Source organism: Gymnoscopelus braueri (genome assembly GCF_963280865.1).
Source record: "Gymnoscopelus braueri genome assembly, chromosome: 20".
Classification (NCBI taxonomy): Eukaryota; Metazoa; Chordata; class Actinopteri; order Myctophiformes; family Myctophidae; genus Gymnoscopelus; species Gymnoscopelus braueri.
This window is the reverse complement of record NC_137622.1, coordinates 22,426,686-22,446,782: the sequence shown is the minus strand read 5'-3', so window position 1 is coordinate 22,446,782 and position 20,097 is coordinate 22,426,686. Positions and strand designations below refer to the sequence as shown.

Genomic DNA, 20,097 nt, shown 5'->3' with positions numbered 1-20,097 from the left:
TTTGGCCAACAGTATTCAACCCTAAACCCTGGGACAGTCATTTCAGACATATGAACAGTTGAAAAATCATTTCCTGGCGGTCGTGTTGTTGTTGTTCGCCGTCGCCGGGATCGAGGTACCCTCATCAAACCGATAGGAATCTGAAACGTGTTGTTGATATGTGATCTATTTCCCCCCCTGTATTTCTTTAATACATTTTTTCCACTAGTGTTTTTTCGACCACTGCACCGGGTCGGTTGGCACTTTTAACCAGACCAGACCCACGTGTGTCGGTTGTTTTTGACATAATAACCTAAAAAAGAAAGAAAAGGCGTGTTACCTAACCTTTTTTGTCGTTCGGATACGAGTTCCATATTTATCCTGTTGCAATTTACTACTCTAGTCTAGCAACTAAAATCATTACAAACCTAAAAGATTGTTCATAGTGATGATGCATGCGAGCCGTTGGGTGGCGCTGTGTAGCTGCATAATATTATATCACCCGTTTGAGTGATGGAGTGTCCTAAGCCTTTCTTCGTTGAGGGCTCAAGCGGCTCTGAAGATGAACTGGGGTTCTCTTTAAATGACCGCCAGCAGCAGCAGCAGAGCAGCAGTCGTCCTCAGAGGACTCCATCATGGACCACCAGAGACTCTCTTCCCCTGGTGCTCGCTTACCCGCTCCCCACTGGCCGCCGGCCACATCACTGTCCATCCTCCAGCTCATCAGGAGGAGACCAGGAGGAGGAGGAGGATGATAAGCCCATTGAGGAGTGGATGATGGTGGGAGGGGAGGAACAGGAAGGAGACAGAAACATCCAGCTCAACCTGAGCTATTGGCATAGCAGCAGCTCTGATGGTGACAGTGGAAGTGAAGGTTAGGACCAGCCACTGGCAGTGTGGTGTAAAGTAATTAAGTACATTTACTCAAGTACTGTACTTAAGTACAGTTTTGAGGTATTTTTGGGCGGTGCAGCCGCCCCTATAAGTGGGGTTGGGACACCTCATTAGTACACCCTTCGCTGTACTGTGATTGGCTCATACATTAGTACACCCCTACATTAGTACACCCCTAGCTGTACTGTGATTGGCTGACTCTATTGGCTGACTCTATTCAGCACTGTGATTGGCTAGCGAGACACATGATGAAATGAATAACCTATAAATAGGACTATGCACTTTTAAGTGAGCTTCCATCACTGTGATGACCACACCGCCCACTTCACACTGGGTGTGATTTTTTACTTTACTGGAGTATTTCCATTTGAAAATAGCAGATCTACAAGCTCACAATGCGTCGCGATACTACTACTATTAGTAATTTAAGTACATTTTGATACCAATACATTTGTACTTTTACTCAAGTACATTTTGAATTCCAGACTTTTACTTGTAACAGAGTATTTCTACATTGTAGTATTGATACTTTTACTTAAGTAAAACATTTGGGTACTTTTTCCACCACTGGGACCAGCTCATATTTCCTGACAGAAGCTCTACCTGTTTAGCAAGAGCCTGTTGGAGTTGTAACTGAAAATGACAGTTCCCCAGACAACAAAAACTCCTCAATACATTGCGGATAATGTGACACTCTACAGACAACCATGGTTAAGTACATTTTTAGCAAAGCATCATCATAGAATGAAGTAAGAACCCTAGTAATAGCCTACATCCTGAAGAATTATATGTAAGATTACAAGTGGGAATAGATATGCTCATCATACGTATATCATTAGGCTTGGTGGTGTACATTTAGCCTAACTTTAATCATGAATATTTTATTGAAATGTATATCCTTATATCCTATACTGTAAAAGATTAACCATCCCATGTATCTAGAGAGCTCTAGATACAAATGTTTCATAGATAAGGTTCTTTAAAAAAAACATTTAGAGATGGAAGCTTTCTGTCAACTATAGGCAGTTTTGCTGGAGTTTCTAGACAGGAATCCCAAATAGTGGAGAACCCTAATCATGAGAATTCCAATGATAGTGAAGGTTTCACTATAAAACAAGCATTCTGCAGACAGATGAAGACAAATATATGAAGCATATCCAGAGAATGCTTCACAGGCACAATAGTCAGAAATGTTCACAAACATTTTACTGTATAAAAAAGACAATATATATATATATATATTTGAACTGAAGGGGTTACTGAGCACACAATACACTATCAACAATGCTCTATGTCACATACTGAATAAATACAATTCACACCTGGGGCTTGGTGTGTTCTCAGTCACAGTGACAAGGTTGTAATGACACTGGGTCCCAGGATGGATGATGTAGTATTTCTTGAGTTTGGCCCTTGAGGTTTGGTTTAAACTAAGGTTTATGAAACCCTTTTCTAGATTTTGTCATCATTTCTCATGACTTTGTCTGAAGAACTGTCTTCCACGAGAACCACATAGCCTAATTTTTTACTGTATGGCCCAGTGGAAGTAAATGTACCGTATTATTACCCACTGTATTTAATGTGTCCCTTTGTCTCATCCTTAAAGGTCAGAAACCGAAATCACTTGGTCACCCCTGGGCTGTGTTGGACAAAGACAAGGTAATTGTCAATAATCATCATAATAATAGTAATAATAACAACTAATGTTAATTTTGTAGAGCACCTGTCGTATAATGAATGTAGCTTAGATAACGTCACAAAAAAATGTAAAAAATCTATGTTTACTACTCTGATATTCAGTCAGTATAATTATGAAGCTCATTATGTGAATAACCTGCCATTTCTTTCACTCTCTTTGCCGTTCTTTAAAATAAATAATCAATAATCAATCAATCATTGAATTTATTGCATGTATGCTGGCAGAAGGTGAATTTTCTCTTGAAAAGATTCCTAAATGAATTGCCAGATACATTTTAAATATTTCAAGTCTGGATATTTAAATGCCCAGAATACCCTCTTCAAAATGATTTTAATGAACACTTTTTTTTTTTTTAAATAAAAGTGTTTATTAAAACTACATAATAGTGTTTTATAATTGTTGATGACATGTATTATTGTGTTAATTAATTAATTGTGGATGGAAGAGGTTCAGTAGGTTGCAGTTGACAGAAAAAACGTTTACATCAGTCTGCATTAAGTTTACAATCAGTTTTTTTAAATGATGGTTTCTTGCTGTAGTTTACCATGCCAATATAAACATAATGTATGTTCTTGCAAAGGTGATTGACTTTTTAATGATGAATCTTGTCTCTCTGCCCAGTCACATCATATGCAGAAGGGTGCTGACCAGCTGCTCCGCAGCTGCTTTAAAAAGGCAGATCGGGTCCATTGTCACAAATGCAATAAGACAGGTCATGTAGCCAAGAGCTGCCCCAGTCACAAGGTAAAAGAAACAAACACACAAATGATAGTTACCATTTATTGAACTCATAATATTTCATATACGTTTATATATACATACACACACACACACACACACACACACACACACACACACACACACACACACACACACACACACACACACACACACACACACATGTTTATAGTCATAGTGTATCATAGTTATCAAAGTTATTGTCTGTCTATACATAGAAGCGTCGCACATGTTTGCTATGTGGGACCCATGGTCACACCCAGAAGCACTGTCCAGGCAGACACTGCAACTCCTGTGGACTCCCCCCTCACCGTCCCAGCAGGCCTTGCCCACAGCCTTCTTTATGGAAGCAACACTGCCGGCGCTGTGGGATGAGAGGACACCTCTCTGACGTGAGTCATTCATTGTCGGCGGTCCAACTCTAATGCCTACATGTGTCTCTGTAATGGGATATGTGCATGCATTTGCATGCATAATCACAGTGTTTGCCTCCATGTATTTGCTTGTGTGTAGACAGGAGTGAGCTTTGATTATGTTTCACAGGTAAAGGTAAGAAAGCCTTATTATCCCCAAGGAGGCAATTTGGTTTACAGCAGCAGTAAACCAAACAAAGTTTCTGTGGGCTTATTTGTTCAGCCTTGCAGCGATGTCAACTATTGTAATGATTCAAATAAAAAATAACGTACATCCTCCGTTTCTTGGTGCTGAGCCAAACTGCAAAAACGGAATAATGAAAAACAAGATGGGGGCTCGTAACTCACTTTTAATGCTCCAAATGTTATTGCCGCAAGGGTCGAAACGTTGTATCTGCTCCTGTTTTCCGTAAATACAATTTGAAGCATTTAAAAGTGAGTTGCGAGCCCCCATCTTGTTTTTCAACTATTGTAATAATGTCAAACTGTCACTCTGCAAATTTGTCCACAAGAGGGTGCTGAAGCTGCTCAACTATGCACTTTGCATACAATTTTGTACTTAGGCTTCTTTTCACATGTACTGTTCAGCACAGCAAATTTGTTCTAAGCTTAATGTGTCTTCCCCAGGCATGTCCGGATACATGGAGACAATACCACCAAACGGTGAGACTCTTGACAAATCCTTGGGTTTTATCTTTGAAACTTAGAACTTTAGAAGTTCAACGTTGAAAATTTGAAGTAAAAAAAAACATCAACACCCCAACAATTCTGACAATTGTTAACCTCGTCTGATACCATATAAACCTTGAAAATATTAAAGCCTGTAAAACTGTGTGTGTATTGATAACGCTGTCAAGAAGGAAAGATTTACTGTATTTTGTTTGGAAACCACACCACACCTGAAAAGAACACAGACTAGGTTCCAAGTAGAATTTCACTTGCTGCAAATGTTTCTGCCAGCTGTATTGTGTATATATATGTGACAATAACGAACCTTGAAACTGGGATTTTCCCTTTTAGAAATTCCCCAATATTTTGTCTGGAAGATAGTGAAGCGACTAAACACCAGACCTATGATATTCAGATGTTTTCAGTAGCCACATATTGCATGCTTTTAATTTGACTTATTTATCTCAGACTCAAGTAGGTGCCCTCAAGCCAGTGGCAGACCACACCCTCAAACAAACCAAACGCCCCGCTCAGTGCTATAACTGCTCCAAAGGAGGACACTACGGCTATGTATGTAACCAATGAAGTGAATCCTTCCATTTATTGTCACTATAACTTTCTTTCTTACCCTCCTTTGTTCTATTATTTGGACAGAGAAATACTTTGCTCCTTTTCTTTCTTACAATCTTCTCCTTTTGTGTGTCTAATGATGATGTCTCTCTCTCTTTCACTTTCTTTCTCTCTTACTTTGCCACACATCCCCTCTCTCTCCCTCTCTCTCAATACCAATATCTCTCTCTCCCTCTCTTTCTGTGTTTCTGTATTCGCCCCTCTCTCTACCTCTCACTCCCTCAAATCTCCCCCTATTTCTTCTCTGTCTTTGCATCCTGCTTTCCCTGTCACTTTTTGTCTAAATGCTCCATTCTCTAATGTTGTCCTTTATCCATCATCCTCCATTTGTGTCTCGCTTTATTCTCATCCCTCTCTGTCTGTCCTTCTGTGTCAGGAATGTACTAAGCGGAGGATGGTGAGTGGGACTTTTCCATCACTCCCCTACATCTGCCACTATAACACAGAAGAAGACATCATCCAAAGGCACACAAGGTTGCAGAGCACAGCCAGAGGTGACACCACACACACACACACACACACACACACACACACACACACACACACACACACACACACACACACACACACACACACACACACACACACACACACACACACACACACACACACACCTGCTTTTCATGCTAGTCATCAACCTGTTCTGTTCTTCCGGAGCAGTTAGTGGTTCAGCAATCTGGGAACCCATTCTGTAAAAAAAACAAAACTCTCTGTCTTGAGAGATTAATGGTTCAGTGGCTTGGTCAAGGACATTTCAACACGCAGCCAGGAGGAGCTGGGGATCAAACTGGGAACCTTCCGGCTCCCAGACAGCCACTCTACCTTCTGAACCACTGCCTCCCCAATAAAATGAATTAAAACAGCGGAATGAAAAAAGGCAATTAAGATAAAGACAATAACTAAAATAATTATGATATTGATAAAACGTGGAAACAGGTGAGCAAAATTCTATCAAACTGATAAAATAATAAAACAAATTGAAATGCTTTTCCATAAAAGTGCATTTTAAGAAGAGATATAAAAGGTGATACTGACATAGTCTAAGATTCTCTGGCCAGGAGTTCCAAAGCTGAGGATACATGTCAGCAAAAGCCATCCAGGCTTGGTTTTGAGCCTGGCTTTGGGAATAGTCAGCCCCTGACCCAACAACTGCAGCCAGTGTTCTGGCTGTTAGGGAACTAAATTGTCTGTAATGTAACGGGAGGAGCCCAGCCATGTCAGGCTTTAAACGTTATCATTATCAGAGGCCTGGATGCGCTGTGATGTGATCTCAACTCTTGAATTCCAATTAATAGCGTTGCTGAATTTTGGAATAGCATTGCTCCATTTTGGATTAGCTGGAGGCATGAATGCTTTTTTCCCCCCAGAGTACAAAACATTTCAATAATCTAACTGAGACAAGGTAAAAGGTATAGCAGAGGATAAACAGGATATCATTTTAGAAAGTTTCACAGGATATGAGCGGCCTGTTTAACATCATTGCTGCCAAGATTACACCGAATTGTGTAAAAGTGCTTACTGGTGATTTACTTTTATTCTTTGATAATATCTAATGTACAAGAAGATTTCATATAAAATGAGCACACACACAAACTACAAACAAATATACGGTCAAGGAACTTTCTTGTCTAGCCCTTTGTATTGTGTTTGCAGATGCCACCTCCATGTGTCTTGCGGAATGCCAGCAGTCCTCTAAACAAGCAAGAGACATTGATGAGAAGAATCAGCCAGCACGGGGCAACTGCGGGCTCAAAAATAAGTGTCAGGATGGAAGGAGGAAGATGCAACTAGAGAAACGCAGGGAGAGACAGGAGATAAAGAAGCTGAGGAGGGAGGCCCAAGCCAGGCGGGAAGGGGGCCTCCTAGGTTGTTCAAGGGCAGGTTCCGACGACAAAACTTACCCTAGTGACTCCTTAAAGGTACCCACCCAGGACGGCTGGCAATTCACACCCCCTCCACTTAAGAAGATGAGGATGAATCAAGAGAAGGGTGGTGGGAGGAGCAGGAAGAGCCGAGAGGCAGAGAGGTGGAAGAAGCGACGGGGCATGAAGCATGGGTATCTGCGCCCGCACAGTGACCTGGGGGCCACGGATGGAAGCCTCCTTTCCCCTAAACATAGGCTGCGTCACCACAGGAAATATCAATGAGCACATGGTCATGACTAGCGGAATAGGCTTCAAACTTGTTCTGTTGAATTAGAATTCATTTAAAATTTGAAAGAAAACTATACTGTGTACAGTATATACAGTATACTATATATATATACACAATATCAGATGGGTAACAAATAAATTAAGGATAAGGTTGAATAAATTATTGGAGAAACATAACAAATGCAGATGCTTCCATACAGGTGTACTGTATGATACAATTGAACAGTTAGCATCTCATTATGCTCTGTGGCATTTATTAAAATTCTGAGCAGGCCCAGTTGACTTAGATTTTGGATGAAGATGGTAAAAGAACAAGATGTAAGTGACTGAAAGAGACGGTCAATCCAACTGAACACCTAGGGTAGACTTTTGAACTGATGTGTGTTTGTGCTCTTCCAACACATTATCAAAACACCAAATGAGGAATTATCTTTTCTTGAATGGTGTTGACGGCTCTGGTGTTGCCTACCTTCACTGGAGTTCCAGAAATTGTAGACTTGTGTCAGTGATGGAAAGTAACTAAGTACATTTACTCAAGTACTGTACTTAAGTACAGTTTTGAGGTACTTTTACTTTCATTGAGTATTGCCCTATTTTAATACTTTATACTTGTACTCCACTACATGATCTCAGAGGCAAATATTTACTTTTAGATTTAGATTGTTCTTACAAAACATAAATTAAACAATTAAATCCTATTTTATACTTAGGCTATTTGAAAATAGCTGATCTACAAGCTTACAACACATCACAAGCTTGTAGATCTGCTATTTTGAACCCTTTTTTTAAAAGACCATTTCTATTACTTTGATTGGTCAAAGTAATATTTTATTCACAAAAGAAGTTCCAGATTGCAACGTACGTGTGTGTGTGTGTGTGTGTGTGTGTGTGTGTGTGTGTGTGTGTGTGTGTGTGTGTGTGTGTGTGTGTGTGTGTGTGTGTGTGTGTGTGTGTGTGTGTGTGTGTGTTGTGCATTGGTATAAAAATGACAAGATTTACATTTAGAAGAGTGTTGTTCTAAGAGCCCTTTGTGCAGCAAACTGTTGCAATGTTTTTGTGTGATGTAACAGAGTTAAAAAATAATGATGGAAATGGTTAGCCAGGGGTAGCCTACTTGTTGGTGCGTGGGCCAAAATCTTACTATGTATAATTGCTGAAAAACAATGCAAGGTGATTAAAACATGAACAATCAAATGAGATGGTATCTGATACGTGAAGATAATAACTGTTTATTATGGACTTATGTAATGTTTCATCTTGGATTGCCGTCATCGTTAGAGCTGTTGCTACTTTTGCCAAAACGGGTTAAAAAAAAAAAGCAGAGACGCCTCAAGGCATAGGGTTATAGTATTTCTGGTTGTGGGGGAAAAAAAGAAAAGAAAAGGATAAAGATGCTTAATTATTAATGAGCCTGACTGCCTGTCTGTCGTCTGCCAGGCGAAAGTAGTCGGTTTAGATAATTGGTAAAAGAAACCCAATCGTGATCATTTATGATCAATCACATGTTAAACCTTATCTTAGCGTCAAACTATTTAGCAGTTTATTGAATAACATGCGCTCTTGTGATTTGTCCACAACAAGCAGAGCCGGTGTTGTGACAACGGTCGCTGTTCAGTGTTGCCAGGTTTTGTGAGAGAAGCAGCCAGGTCTACGAAAACAAGCCCAAAAGAAGCAATTTAGGCCACATGAGCGCTTTAAACATATGCCGATCTATAAGTAGATCTGATATTTTCTAAAACTCTTGCAATAAAATGTGGAATATTTTGAATATTATTTTGAAACATACAAACAACACAAATGCTCCCTGGCACAAAACATTTTCATGAAAATATTTGAGAACCACTGGGTTTAAATAATATTTTTTTTGGGAGGCAAGCCTTAATAAGCAACTACACTTTAGAAGCAAGCCCAAAAAAACTGCAACCCGCAACTAACCAAAATTTACAAGCGACTTGACATAAAAACAAGGCCAAAGTTGCTTATAATAAGCGGACATGGCAACCCTATCGCTGTTCTCTGGGCTCGACTAAAGTGTCTGTGCGGAGATGTGAAAGTCCCATTGATTGATCTCCACTACGCTCCCCGCTGACTAGAGAACTGGAGAAAAACACTCCATTTCTAATGAGTGTATGAGGGGGGGCTATGTATGTTGGACGAACACTGTGTACTTTAAATAGAAGGTATTTAATTGCTCACTTCGACTTTATTTTTGACGTGAGCGCCGCTTAATTTCGTGACTATCTTTGTTTTGAGCGAAATGTACTCGCTGTAATGTCGCCAGTGCTGGACTTGTTTTCCCTGCCGTCCGCCTGCAGCTTCCTGTTGTTAGCGGTGAGCTAGTAGAGCTCCGTTCCGGTAGCAAATATAACACATCCGGTTTCTGAGCTAGCAAATATAAGGTTTCCGGTTGCCTTCAAAGTAAGAGCATCGCATTTAATGTTTTATGAAAGACATACATGCATTTCGAAAAAGACATTTATACAGTGGTGGAAAGTAACTAAGTACATGTAATCAATTACTGTACTATGCATTTTGAAAAATACACGTATACAGTGGTGGAAAGTAACTAAGTACTACTCCACTACATTTCAGAGGCAGATATTATACTAGTTACTTGTTACTTTGTATATTTTTGATTATAATTACAAGACCACTTCAGCCCTATTTAAACTTTGGAAATTTGAAAATAGCCGATCTACAAGCAAAAGATTTTTATATTTATACAAGACCACTTCAGCCCTATTTAAACTTTGGCAATTTGAAAATAGCCGATCTACAAGCAAATATTTGTATATTTAATTACATTTTGATACCAGTACTTTTACTTAATTACATTTAGAATTCAGGACTTTTACTTTTGCAGAGTATTTCTACATTGCAGTATTGATACTTTTACTTAAGTAAAACATTTTAGTACTTTTTCCACCACTGCATTGATGGATGTATTTATAAGAATTAGCCCTACGCCCTAACAGGTCGTTATTGAAATTGGCCTTTGATCCACATTCAATGGGCACTTAGCACATTTTCCATACACCCATGTTTAACCACTGTGATTAGACTGTAAACAGGTTTCAGATTTAAATTGGAATGCCAAAGATGGCAATCCCCTTTCTATAAATAATAATAGTAGCTTGTACAGGTGTAACATGTGGGGGGTTTATAAACATATTTAACAATACAATACAGTGTGTGTGTGTGTGTGTGTGTGTGTGTGTGTGTGTGTGTGTGTGTGTGTGTGTGTGTGTGTGTGTGTGTTGTCATGGCATGGTGTTTTTTCCCCTCAATTTCTTTAGAGCACAAAGCCCAAATACCATTGAATATAATATATATGTATATATATATATATATATACGTATACGTATACGTATATGTATATGTATATGTATATGTATATGTATATGTATATGTATATGTATATGTGTGTGTGTGTGTGTGTGTGTGTGTGTGTGTGTGTGTGTGTGTGTGTGTGTGTGTGTGTGTCAATGCAACAACTACAGTTGTTAAAAAACAGTTTTGTCTGAATCCAGCCACTGTAGTCCACACACTAAACCTATATTTTCTACAGAGGTTGTGAATATTTGATTGTTAGGTTAGTGCATCAATGATCTTGTTGTACAGTATGTTAAAATGTTTTGTTGAAATGTATATACAAAAAATCTGTTATTTCTAACTAAGATTTGATACACAAATTATTAATCTGGTTGCATGATTGTAGTGTCCAAACAACTGCTATGGCAAAACATACAGACATCTGTAAAAAATGTGCATCGAAAGTTGAAAGCATTTCATGCGCGCCTACTGTTTTTGCATTACCGCTGACACAGAAATGTGAGTCCCTCAATTCTCTTTTCGAACACACAATCATGGAAGGTGAAGGTCAACAGAGATGTACAGCATGTGGTTCAGAAATGAAGAGACAAATATGTTGGATTGATGCTCCTGATGTCATTACTCTTTCTGTGTCCCGTGTTGATAATGGTGGGACGGTGCTCCACACGCCTGTAGTCCCATCTGATATAATCGAAATTCCCATTCGTGACAGCAGTAAAATTAAGTATAAGTTGGGCTCAATCATTTGTCATGTAGGCTCAGTGGCCAAAGCCGGACACTTCTGGGCACATTTGCTTTATGACAATGTTGTAATTAGAGCATCCTTCAACCAGCAAATGCATTGGCAAAACCACATGGGTACATTTATTTCTATGTGAAATGTAATGATGCATCACTTAATGCTGTTATCACAATAGAGGACAATTTGGAAGATATTGGCCATGGTGTGGATGTGTTTTTTTGCAATGAAAGACCAAATCACAATATGTGTGAAGCCATACCATTACCAATACTAACATTTCTAAAACAGACATCTGCTTTCCAAAAATGTCACACATTGCAGCAGCAGCAGCGCAGTCCCCAGCATTGTTTAAAAGAGCGCTTGAGAAACTTGCCAACACTCAGGTGGTGTCATTAGTGTCTCGGCAATTTTCTATGACAGACGTGTACCACATATTAAACAGCTTTGTGAATGACACACTTGGGGCTCCTTTCCTTGGAAATGACCTGCTTTGCCTTAAAAGTCTTGGTCGCTATATTTGTACTCAATGTGGTGACCAGGCCGTAACATCTAGAAAGAACATATCAGAACTCATAGTGCAGCCACTTGAAGTGTCACAAAAAGGCATCTTGGACACAGTTGCCAAAATATGTTCTGCTCAACTTGACCAATGTGAAACATGTAAGCAGGACTTAAGCTTATCAACCTATCAAGTAATTCACAGCCCACAGACTTTACTTCTCCTGCTAAGATCTGGTGCAGAAATTCCCAAAACGTTCACTCTCTCCTGTCTGTACCACCAAAATGATTATGCTGTGTCCAGCATTTGTGCATTTTTTGACAAGTCACCATATGTGTCATTGTACACGTGTAAAGACCATATCATGACAAAAGCATCCAATGACACAGCAGGCTATACCTTTGAGCTGATGCTAAAAATACTGACCACAGCTAGTTGCTTTGTCGTGTCATACGAGAAAACTAATAGTGTGAAACTAATCAACTTTCAGCAGGTCGAACAAAAACATAAATGCACAGACAGATGCAAACAACACAAGCAGACAAGGGCTAGAAAAGGGAGATCCATTCCAACGGCAGCTGTGGAGAATAACGAGTGGCTGAGTGATAAGATGATCGATGAGTACCATAAGCTCTTGCTTTCGAGTGTTGAAAGAAAAAAAAATGCATTTATTTGTCCCAGCACTTTTGTAAGCCAACAGTTACAGAGTTTTTGGTGTGATGACATCAGTGTCCTCCCAGATGTACCACGAGCATCACGCAATTGGTGGAACTACGAGTTGGTGATATTGCCCGTCAACGCAAATAAGTCCCATTGGGGAGCCATCGCGGTAGATTTCACCAAAAAGACAGTGAATGGTGATGTTATAGTATTAGATGTTGTGATAATGGATTCACTACGTGTGCATGAGCAAGACCTGGTTAAGGCATTTTTTCCACTGCAAAGGTACTTAGCATTACAGTACTTTGCATTGTATGGTAGAGGTATGGGTATTACATTTAGATATGAGTGTTATCACAGTTGTCCCAATTTCATAGAACAAACTGACGGCAGCAGCTGTGGTATTTTCACTTGTTTGTTTTCCAAAGCTGTTCTGTTTGATGTGAGCCTCAACACTTTCAAAAGCCACCGTGAAAAGCGAGCTTGTGTTATGCATGAGTTGTCAGGCAAAAAGATATTTATCTGAGTACAAAGTTAAAGCATGTACTGTGATTTACTGTATCTTGGACAAACTACCTAAAAGGCTCTGTTGTGTCTGTTGTAGGAGAACGTCACAAATGGAGGATGCGAGGGACCAGAACTGACATGTTCCCAAGACACCAGGAGGGAACGTCATTTTGGTCTTCCTTTTTTTCCTTTAGGTTTTGATTTAATCAAATGTTTTCTTCTTTTTTTCTTTTGTCTTTGTGCTTACTGTGATCATCTAAAAACAGAGCAAAATTAGAGCACAGGACTATGCAATGTTTGGACTGAGCTGGTTCTGCTTTATATACGTACATCTATCTATTGATCAATTTGTGTGTGTGTGTGTGTGTACAATGTTTGCACTTTAAGTTTGCTGTGTTGCACTTTTGAGTGATGTTTGCACTTCAGTATATTGCATGTTATACTTTTTTATACATTTGAGTGATGTTTGCACGTTGGTACATTGCATGTTGTACCCGTTTATTATACATTTCAGTGATCTTTGCACTTAGGTACGTTGCACGCAGTACCATTTTATACTTTTGAGTGTGGTTTGCACTTCCTAGAACTTCCACATTTTTACAGTTTTGCATGATGATTGTGTTTGAATAATGTTTGCTGTTATTAACACACACACATATAGTAAATTGATCAAATCTGTGACTACTAAACTACTAAAGTAGCCTCTCAGTCCACCTTAAGACAATTGGCAATGTTTAAAAACAAATATTGGAAAATGTATTTATATATATTCTGTTTTTGATAAATTGTACACTGTTTTATTAGTAAAGAGTAATTAAAAGGTCTTTTTTTAAACTTTCAAAGCCTGTCTGTATTCTTTTATGGTGTGGGGTTGTGCCCTTTTCTGACCCCTGACCTCACTGGACGGCCCGCCACTTTTTTTTACACCTTAGTGCCGCTTAGCGGAGAGTGTGGCTGTGTAGAGGGGGTCTCCCCGAACGCGTGCGTACCTCAGAAGTTCCGGCACTAAGCACCGTCTCCTGTCCAGTGTCCAATTTGTATAGGCTATGCACTGAAAAGGGCCCTTTTCTGACCCTTGACCTCACTGGACGGCCCGCCACTTTTTTTTACACCTTAGTGCCGCTTAGCGGAGAGTGTGGCTGTGTAGAGGGGGTCTCCCCGAACGCGTGCGTACCTCAGAAGTTCCGGCACTAAGCACCGTCTCCTGTCCAGTGTCCAATTTGTATAGGCTATGCACTGAAAAGGGCCCTTTTCTGACCCTTGACCTCACTGGACGGCCCGCCACTTTTTTTTACACCTTAGTGCCGCTTAGCGGAGAGTGTGGCTGTGTAGAGGGGGTCTCCCCGAACGCGTGCGTACCTCAGAAGTTCCGGCACTAAGCACCGTCTCCTGTCCAGTGTCCAATTTGTATAGGCTATGCACTGAAAAGGGCCCTTTTCTGACCCTTGACCTCACTGGACGGCCCGCCACTTTTTTTTACACCTTAGTGCCGCTTAGCGGAGAGTGTGGCTGTGTAGAGGGGGTCTCCCCGAACGCGTGCGTACCTCAGAAGTTCCGGCACTAAGCACCGTCTCCTGTCCAGTGTCCAATTTGTATAGGCTATGCACTGAAAAGGGCCCTTTTCTGACCCTTGACCTCACTGGACGGCCCGCCACTTTTTTTTACACCTTAGTGCCGCTTAGCGGAGAGTGTGGCTGTGTAGAGGGGGTCTCCCCGAACGCGTGCGTACCTCAGAAGTTCCGGCACTAAGCACCGTCTCCTGTCCAGTGTCCAATTTGTATAGGCTATGCACTGAAAAGGGCCCTTTTCTGACCCTTGACCTCACTGGACGGCCCGCCACTTTTTTTTACACCTTAGTGCCGCTTAGCGGAGAGTGTGGCTGTGTAGAGGGGGTCTCCCCGAACGCGTGCGTACCTCAGAAGTTCCGGCACTAAGCACCGTCTCCTGTCCAGTGTCCAATTTGTATAGGCTATGCACTGAAAAGGGCCCTTTTCTGACCCTTGACCTCACTGGACGGCCCGCCACTTTTTTTTACACCTTAGTGCCGCTTAGCGGAGAGTGTGGCTGTGTAGAGGGGGTCTCCCCGAACGCGTGCGTACCTCAGAAGTTCCGGCACTAAGCACCGTCTCCTGTCCAGTGTCCAATTTGTATAGGCTATGCACTGAAAAGGGCCCTTTTCTGACCCTTGACCTCACAGGACGGCCCGCCACTTTTTTTTACACCTTAGTGCCGCTTAGCGGAGAGTGTGGCTGTGTAGAGGGGGTCTCCCCGAACGCGTGCGTACCTCAGAAGTTCCGGCACTAAGCACCGTCTCCTGTCCAGTGTCCAATTTGTATAGGCTATGCACTGAAAAGGGCCCTTTTCTGACCCTTGACCTCACTGGACGGCCCGCCACTTTTTTTTACACCTTAGTGCCGCTTAGCGGAGAGTGTGGCTGTGTAGAGGGGGTCTCCCCGAACGCGTGCGTACCTCAGAAGTTCCGGCACTAAGCACCGTCTCCTGTCCAGTGTCCAATTTGTATAGGCTATGCACTGAAAAGGGCCCTTTTCTGACCCTTGACCTCACTGGACGGCCCGCCACTTTTTTTTACACCTTAGTGCCGCTTAGCGGAGAGTGTGGCTGTGTAGAGGGGGTCTCCCCGAACGCGTGCGTACCTCAGAAGTTCCGGCACTAAGCACCGTCTCCTGTCCAGTGTCCAATTTGTATAGGCTATGCACTGAAAAGGGCCCTTTTCTGACCCTTGACCTCACTGGACGGCCCGCCACTTTTTTTTACACCTTAGTGCCGCTTAGCGGAGAGTGTGGCTGTGTAGAGGGGGTCTCCCCGAACGCGTGCGTACCTCAGAAGTTCCGGCACTAAGCACCGTCTCCTGTCCAGTGTCCAATTTGTATAGGCTATGCACTGAAAAGGGCCCTTTTCTGACCCTTGACCTCACTGGACGGCCCGCCACTTTTTTTTACACCTTAGTGCCGCTTAGCGGAGAGTGTGGCTGTGTAGAGGGGGTCTCCCCGAACGCGTGCGTACCTCAGAAGTTCCGGCACTAAGCACCGTCTCCTGTCCAGTGTCCAATTTGTATAGGCTATGCACTGAAAAGGGCCCTTTTCTGACCCTTGACCTCACTGGACGGCCCGCCACTTTTTTTACACCTTAGTGCCGCTTAGCGGAGAGTGTGGCTGTGTAGAGGGGGTCTCCCCGAACGCGTGCGTACCTCAGAAGTTCCGGCACTAAGCACCGTCTCCTGTCCAGTGTCCAATTTGTATAGGCTATGCACTGAAAAGGGCCCTTTTCTGACCCTTGACCTCACTGGACGGCCCGCCACTTTTTTTTACACCTTAGTGCCGCTTAGCGGAGAGTGTGGCTGTGTAGAGGGGGTCTCCCCGAACGCGTGCGTACCTCAGAAGTTCCGGCACTAAGCACCGTCTCCTGTCCAGTGTCCAATTTGTATAGGCTATGCACTGAAAAGGGCCCTTTTCTGACCCTTGACCTCACTGGACGGCCCGCCACTTTTTTTTACACCTTAGTGCCGCTTAGCGGAGAGTGTGGCTGTGTAGAGGGGGTCTCCCCGAACGCGTGCGTACCTCAGAAGTTCCGGCACTAAGCACCGTCTCCTGTCCAGTGTCCAATTTGTATAGGCTATGCACTGAAAAGGGCCCTTTTCTGACCCTTGACCTCACTGGACGGCCCGCCACTTTTTTTTACACCTTAGTGCCGCTTAGCGGAGAGTGTGGCTGTGTAGAGGGGGTCTCCCCGAACGCGTGCGTACCTCAGAAGTTCCGGCACTAAGCACCGTCTCCTGTCCAGTGTCCAATTTGTATAGGCTATGCACTGAAAAGGGCCCTTTTCTGACCCTTGACCTCACTGGACGGCCCGCCACTTTTTTTTACACCTTAGTGCCGCTTAGCGGAGAGTGTGGCTGTGTAGAGGGGGTCTCCCCGAACGCGTGCGTACCTCAGAAGTTCCGGCACTAAGCACCGTCTCCTGTCCAGTGTCCAATTTGTATAGGCTATGCACTGAAAAGGGCCCTTTTCTGACCCTTGACCTCACTGGACGGCCCGCCACTTTTTTTTACACCTTAGTGCCGCTTAGCGGAGAGTGTGGCTGTGTAGAGGGGGTCTCCCCGAACGCGTGCGTACCTCAGAAGTTCCGGCACTAAGCACCGTCTCCTGTCCAGTGTCCAATTTGTATAGGCTATGCACTGAAAAGGGCCCTTTTCTGACCCTTGACCTCACAGGACGGCCCGCCACTTTTTTTTACACCTTAGTGCCGCTTAGCGGAGAGTGTGGCTGTGTAGAGGGGGTCTCCCCGAACGCGTGCGTACCTCAGAAGTTCCGGCACTAAGCACCGTCTCCTGTCCAGTGTCCAATTTGTATAGGCTATGCACTGAAAAGGGCCCTTTTCTGACCCTTGACCTCACTGGACGGCCCGCCACTTTTTTTTACACCTTAGTGCCGCTTAGCGGAGAGTGTGGCTGTGTAGAGGGGGTCTCCCCGAACGCGTGCGTACCTCAGAAGTTCCGGCACTAAGCACCGTCTCCTGTCCAGTGTCCAATTTGTATAGGCTATGCACTGAAAAGGGCCCTTTTCTGACCCTTGACCTCACTGGACGGCCCGCCACTTTTTTTTACACCTTAGTGCCGCTTAGCGGAGAGTGTGGCTGTGTAGAGGGGGTCTCCCCGAACGCGTGCGTACCTCAGAAGTTCCGGCACTAAGCACCGTCTCCTGTCCAGTGTCCAATTTGTATAGGCTATGCACTGAAAAGGGCCCTTTTCTGACCCTTGACCTCACTGGACGGCCCGCCACTTTTTTTTACACCTTAGTGCCGCTTAGCGGAGAGTGTGGCTGTGTAGAGGGGGTCTCCCCGAACGCGTGCGTACCTCAGAAGTTCCGGCACTAAGCACCGTCTCCTGTCCAGTGTCCAATTTGTATAGGCTATGCACTGAAAAGGGCCCTTTTCTGACCCTTGACCTCACTGGACGGCCCGCCACTTTTTTTTACACCTTAGTGCCGCTTAGCGGAGAGTGTGGCTGTGTAGAGGGGGTCTCCCCGAACGCGTGCGTACCTCAGAAGTTCCGGCACTAAGCACCGTCTCCTGTCCAGTGTCCAATTTGTATAGGCTATGCACTGAAAAGGGCCCTTTTCTGACCCTTGACCTCACTGGACGGCCCGCCACTTTTTTTTACACCTTAGTGCCGCTTAGCGGAGAGTGTGGCTGTGTAGAGGGGGTCTCCCCGAACGCGTGCGTACCTCAGAAGTTCCGGCACTAAGCACCGTCTCCTGTCCAGTGTCCAATTTGTATAGGCTATGCACTGAAAAGGGCCCTTTTCTGACCCTTGACCTCACTGGACGGCCCGCCACTTTTTTTTACACCTTAGTGCCGCTTAGCGGAGAGTGTGGCTGTGTAGAGGGGGTCTCCCCGAACGCGTGCGTACCTCAGAAGTTCCGGCACTAAGCACCGTCTCCTGTCCAGTGTCCAATTTGTATAGGCTATGCACTGAAAAGGGCCCTTTTCTGACCCTTGACCTCACTGGACGGCCCGCCACTTTTTTTTACACCTTAGTGCCGCTTAGCGGAGAGTGTGGCTGTGTAGAGGGGGTCTCCCCGAACGCGTGCGTACCTCAGAAGTTCCGGCACTAAGCACCGTCTCCTGTCCAGTGTCCAATTTGTATAGGCTATGCACTGAAAAGGGCCCTTTTCTGACCCTTGACCTCACTGGACGGCCCGCCACTTTTTTTTACACCTTAGTGCCGCTTAGCGGAGAGTGTGGCTGTGTAGAGGGGGTCTCCCCGAACGCGTGCGTACCTCAGAAGTTCCGGCACTAAGCACCGTCTCCTGTCCAGTGTCCAATTTGTATAGGCTATGCACTGAAAAGGGCCCTTTTCTGACCCTTGACCTCACTGGACGGCCCGCCACTTTTTTTTACACCTTAGTGCCGCTTAGCGGAGAGTGTGGCTGTGTAGAGGGGGTCTCCCCGAACGCGTGCGTACCTCAGAAGTTCCGGCACTAAGCACCGTCTCCTGTCCAGTGTCCAATTTGTATAGGCTATGCACTGAAAAGGGCCCTTTTCTGACCCTTGACCTCACTGGACGGCCCGCCACTTTTTTTTACACCTTAGTGCCGCTTAGCGGAGAGTGTGGCTGTGTAGAGGGGGTCTCCCCGAACGCGTGCGTACCTCAGAAGTTCCGGCACTAAGCACCGTCTCCTGTCCAGTGTCCAATTTGTATAGGCTATGCACTGAAAAGGGCCCTTTTCTGACCCTTGACCTCACTGGACGGCCCGCCACTTTTTTTTACACCTTAGTGCCGCTTAGCGGAGAGTGTGGCTGTGTAGAGGGGGTCTCCCCGAACGCGTGCGTACCTCAGAAGTTCCGGCACTAAGCACCGTCTCCTGTCCAGTGTCCAATTTGTATAGGCTATGCACTGAAAAGGGCCCTTTTCTGACCCTTGACCTCACTGGACGGCCCGCCACTTTTTTTTACACCTTAGTGCCGCTTAGCGGAGAGTGTGGCTGTGTAGAGGGGGTCTCCCCGAACGCGTGCGTACCTCAGAAGTTCCGGCACTAAGCACCGTCTCCTGTCCAGTGTCCAATTTGTATAGGCTATGCACTGAAAAGGGCCCTTTTCTGACCCTTGACCTCACTGGACGGCCCGCCACTTTTTTTTACACCTTAGTGCCGCTTAGCGGAGAGTGTGGCTGTGTAGAGGGGGTCTCCCCGAACGCGTGCGTACCTCAGAAGTTCCGGCACTAAGCACCGTCTCCTGTCCAGTGTCCAATTTGTATAGGCTATGCACTGAAAAGGGCCCTTTTCTGACCCTTGACCTCACTGGACGGCCCGCCACTTTTTTTTACACCTTAGTGCCGCTTAGCGGAGAGTGTGGCTGTGTAGAGGGGGTCTCCCCGAACGCGTGCGTACCTCAGAAGTTCCGGCACTAAGCACCGTCTCCTGTCCAGTGTCCAATTTGTATAGGCTATGCACTGAAAAGGGCCCTTTTCTGACCCTTGACCTCACTGGACGGCCCGCCACTTTTTTTTACACCTTAGTGCCGCTTAGCGGAGAGTGTGGCTGTGTAGAGGGGGTCTCCCCGAACGCGTGCGTACCTCAGAAGTTCCGGCACTAAGCACCGTCTCCTGTCCAGTGTCCAATTTGTATAGGCTATGCACTGAAAAGGGCCCTTTTCTGACCCTT

The 20,097-nt window shown here is 44.2% G+C and overlaps 1 protein-coding gene across 2 annotated transcripts in view; it reads left to right on the top strand.

The window, feature by feature from the left end:
• The first annotated feature begins 70 nt into the window (after positions 1-70).
• Positions 71-20,097, top strand: part of LOC308075896 (uncharacterized protein) — a 39,153-nt gene continuing 19,126 nt past the window's right edge. The window contains exons 1-8 of one of the 2 annotated variants that reach the window (XR_013932232.1): positions 71-853; positions 2,480-2,532; positions 3,194-3,316; positions 3,529-3,702; positions 4,351-4,386; positions 4,861-4,962; positions 5,399-5,516; positions 6,676-7,738. Coding sequence is in view for 1 of the 2 variants with exons in the window: in XM_080415883.1 (XP_080272009.1) it covers positions 493-853; positions 2,480-2,532; positions 3,194-3,316; positions 3,529-3,702; positions 4,351-4,386; positions 4,861-4,962; positions 5,399-5,516; positions 6,676-7,169 (1,461 nt within the window). In the remaining variant the exon portion in view is untranslated. Of the gene's footprint in view, positions 854-2,479; positions 2,533-3,193; positions 3,317-3,528; positions 3,703-4,350; positions 4,387-4,860; positions 4,963-5,398; positions 5,517-6,675; positions 8,058-20,097 lie in introns of those variants that run through there. The other variant, XM_080415883.1, reaches the window with a different exon arrangement.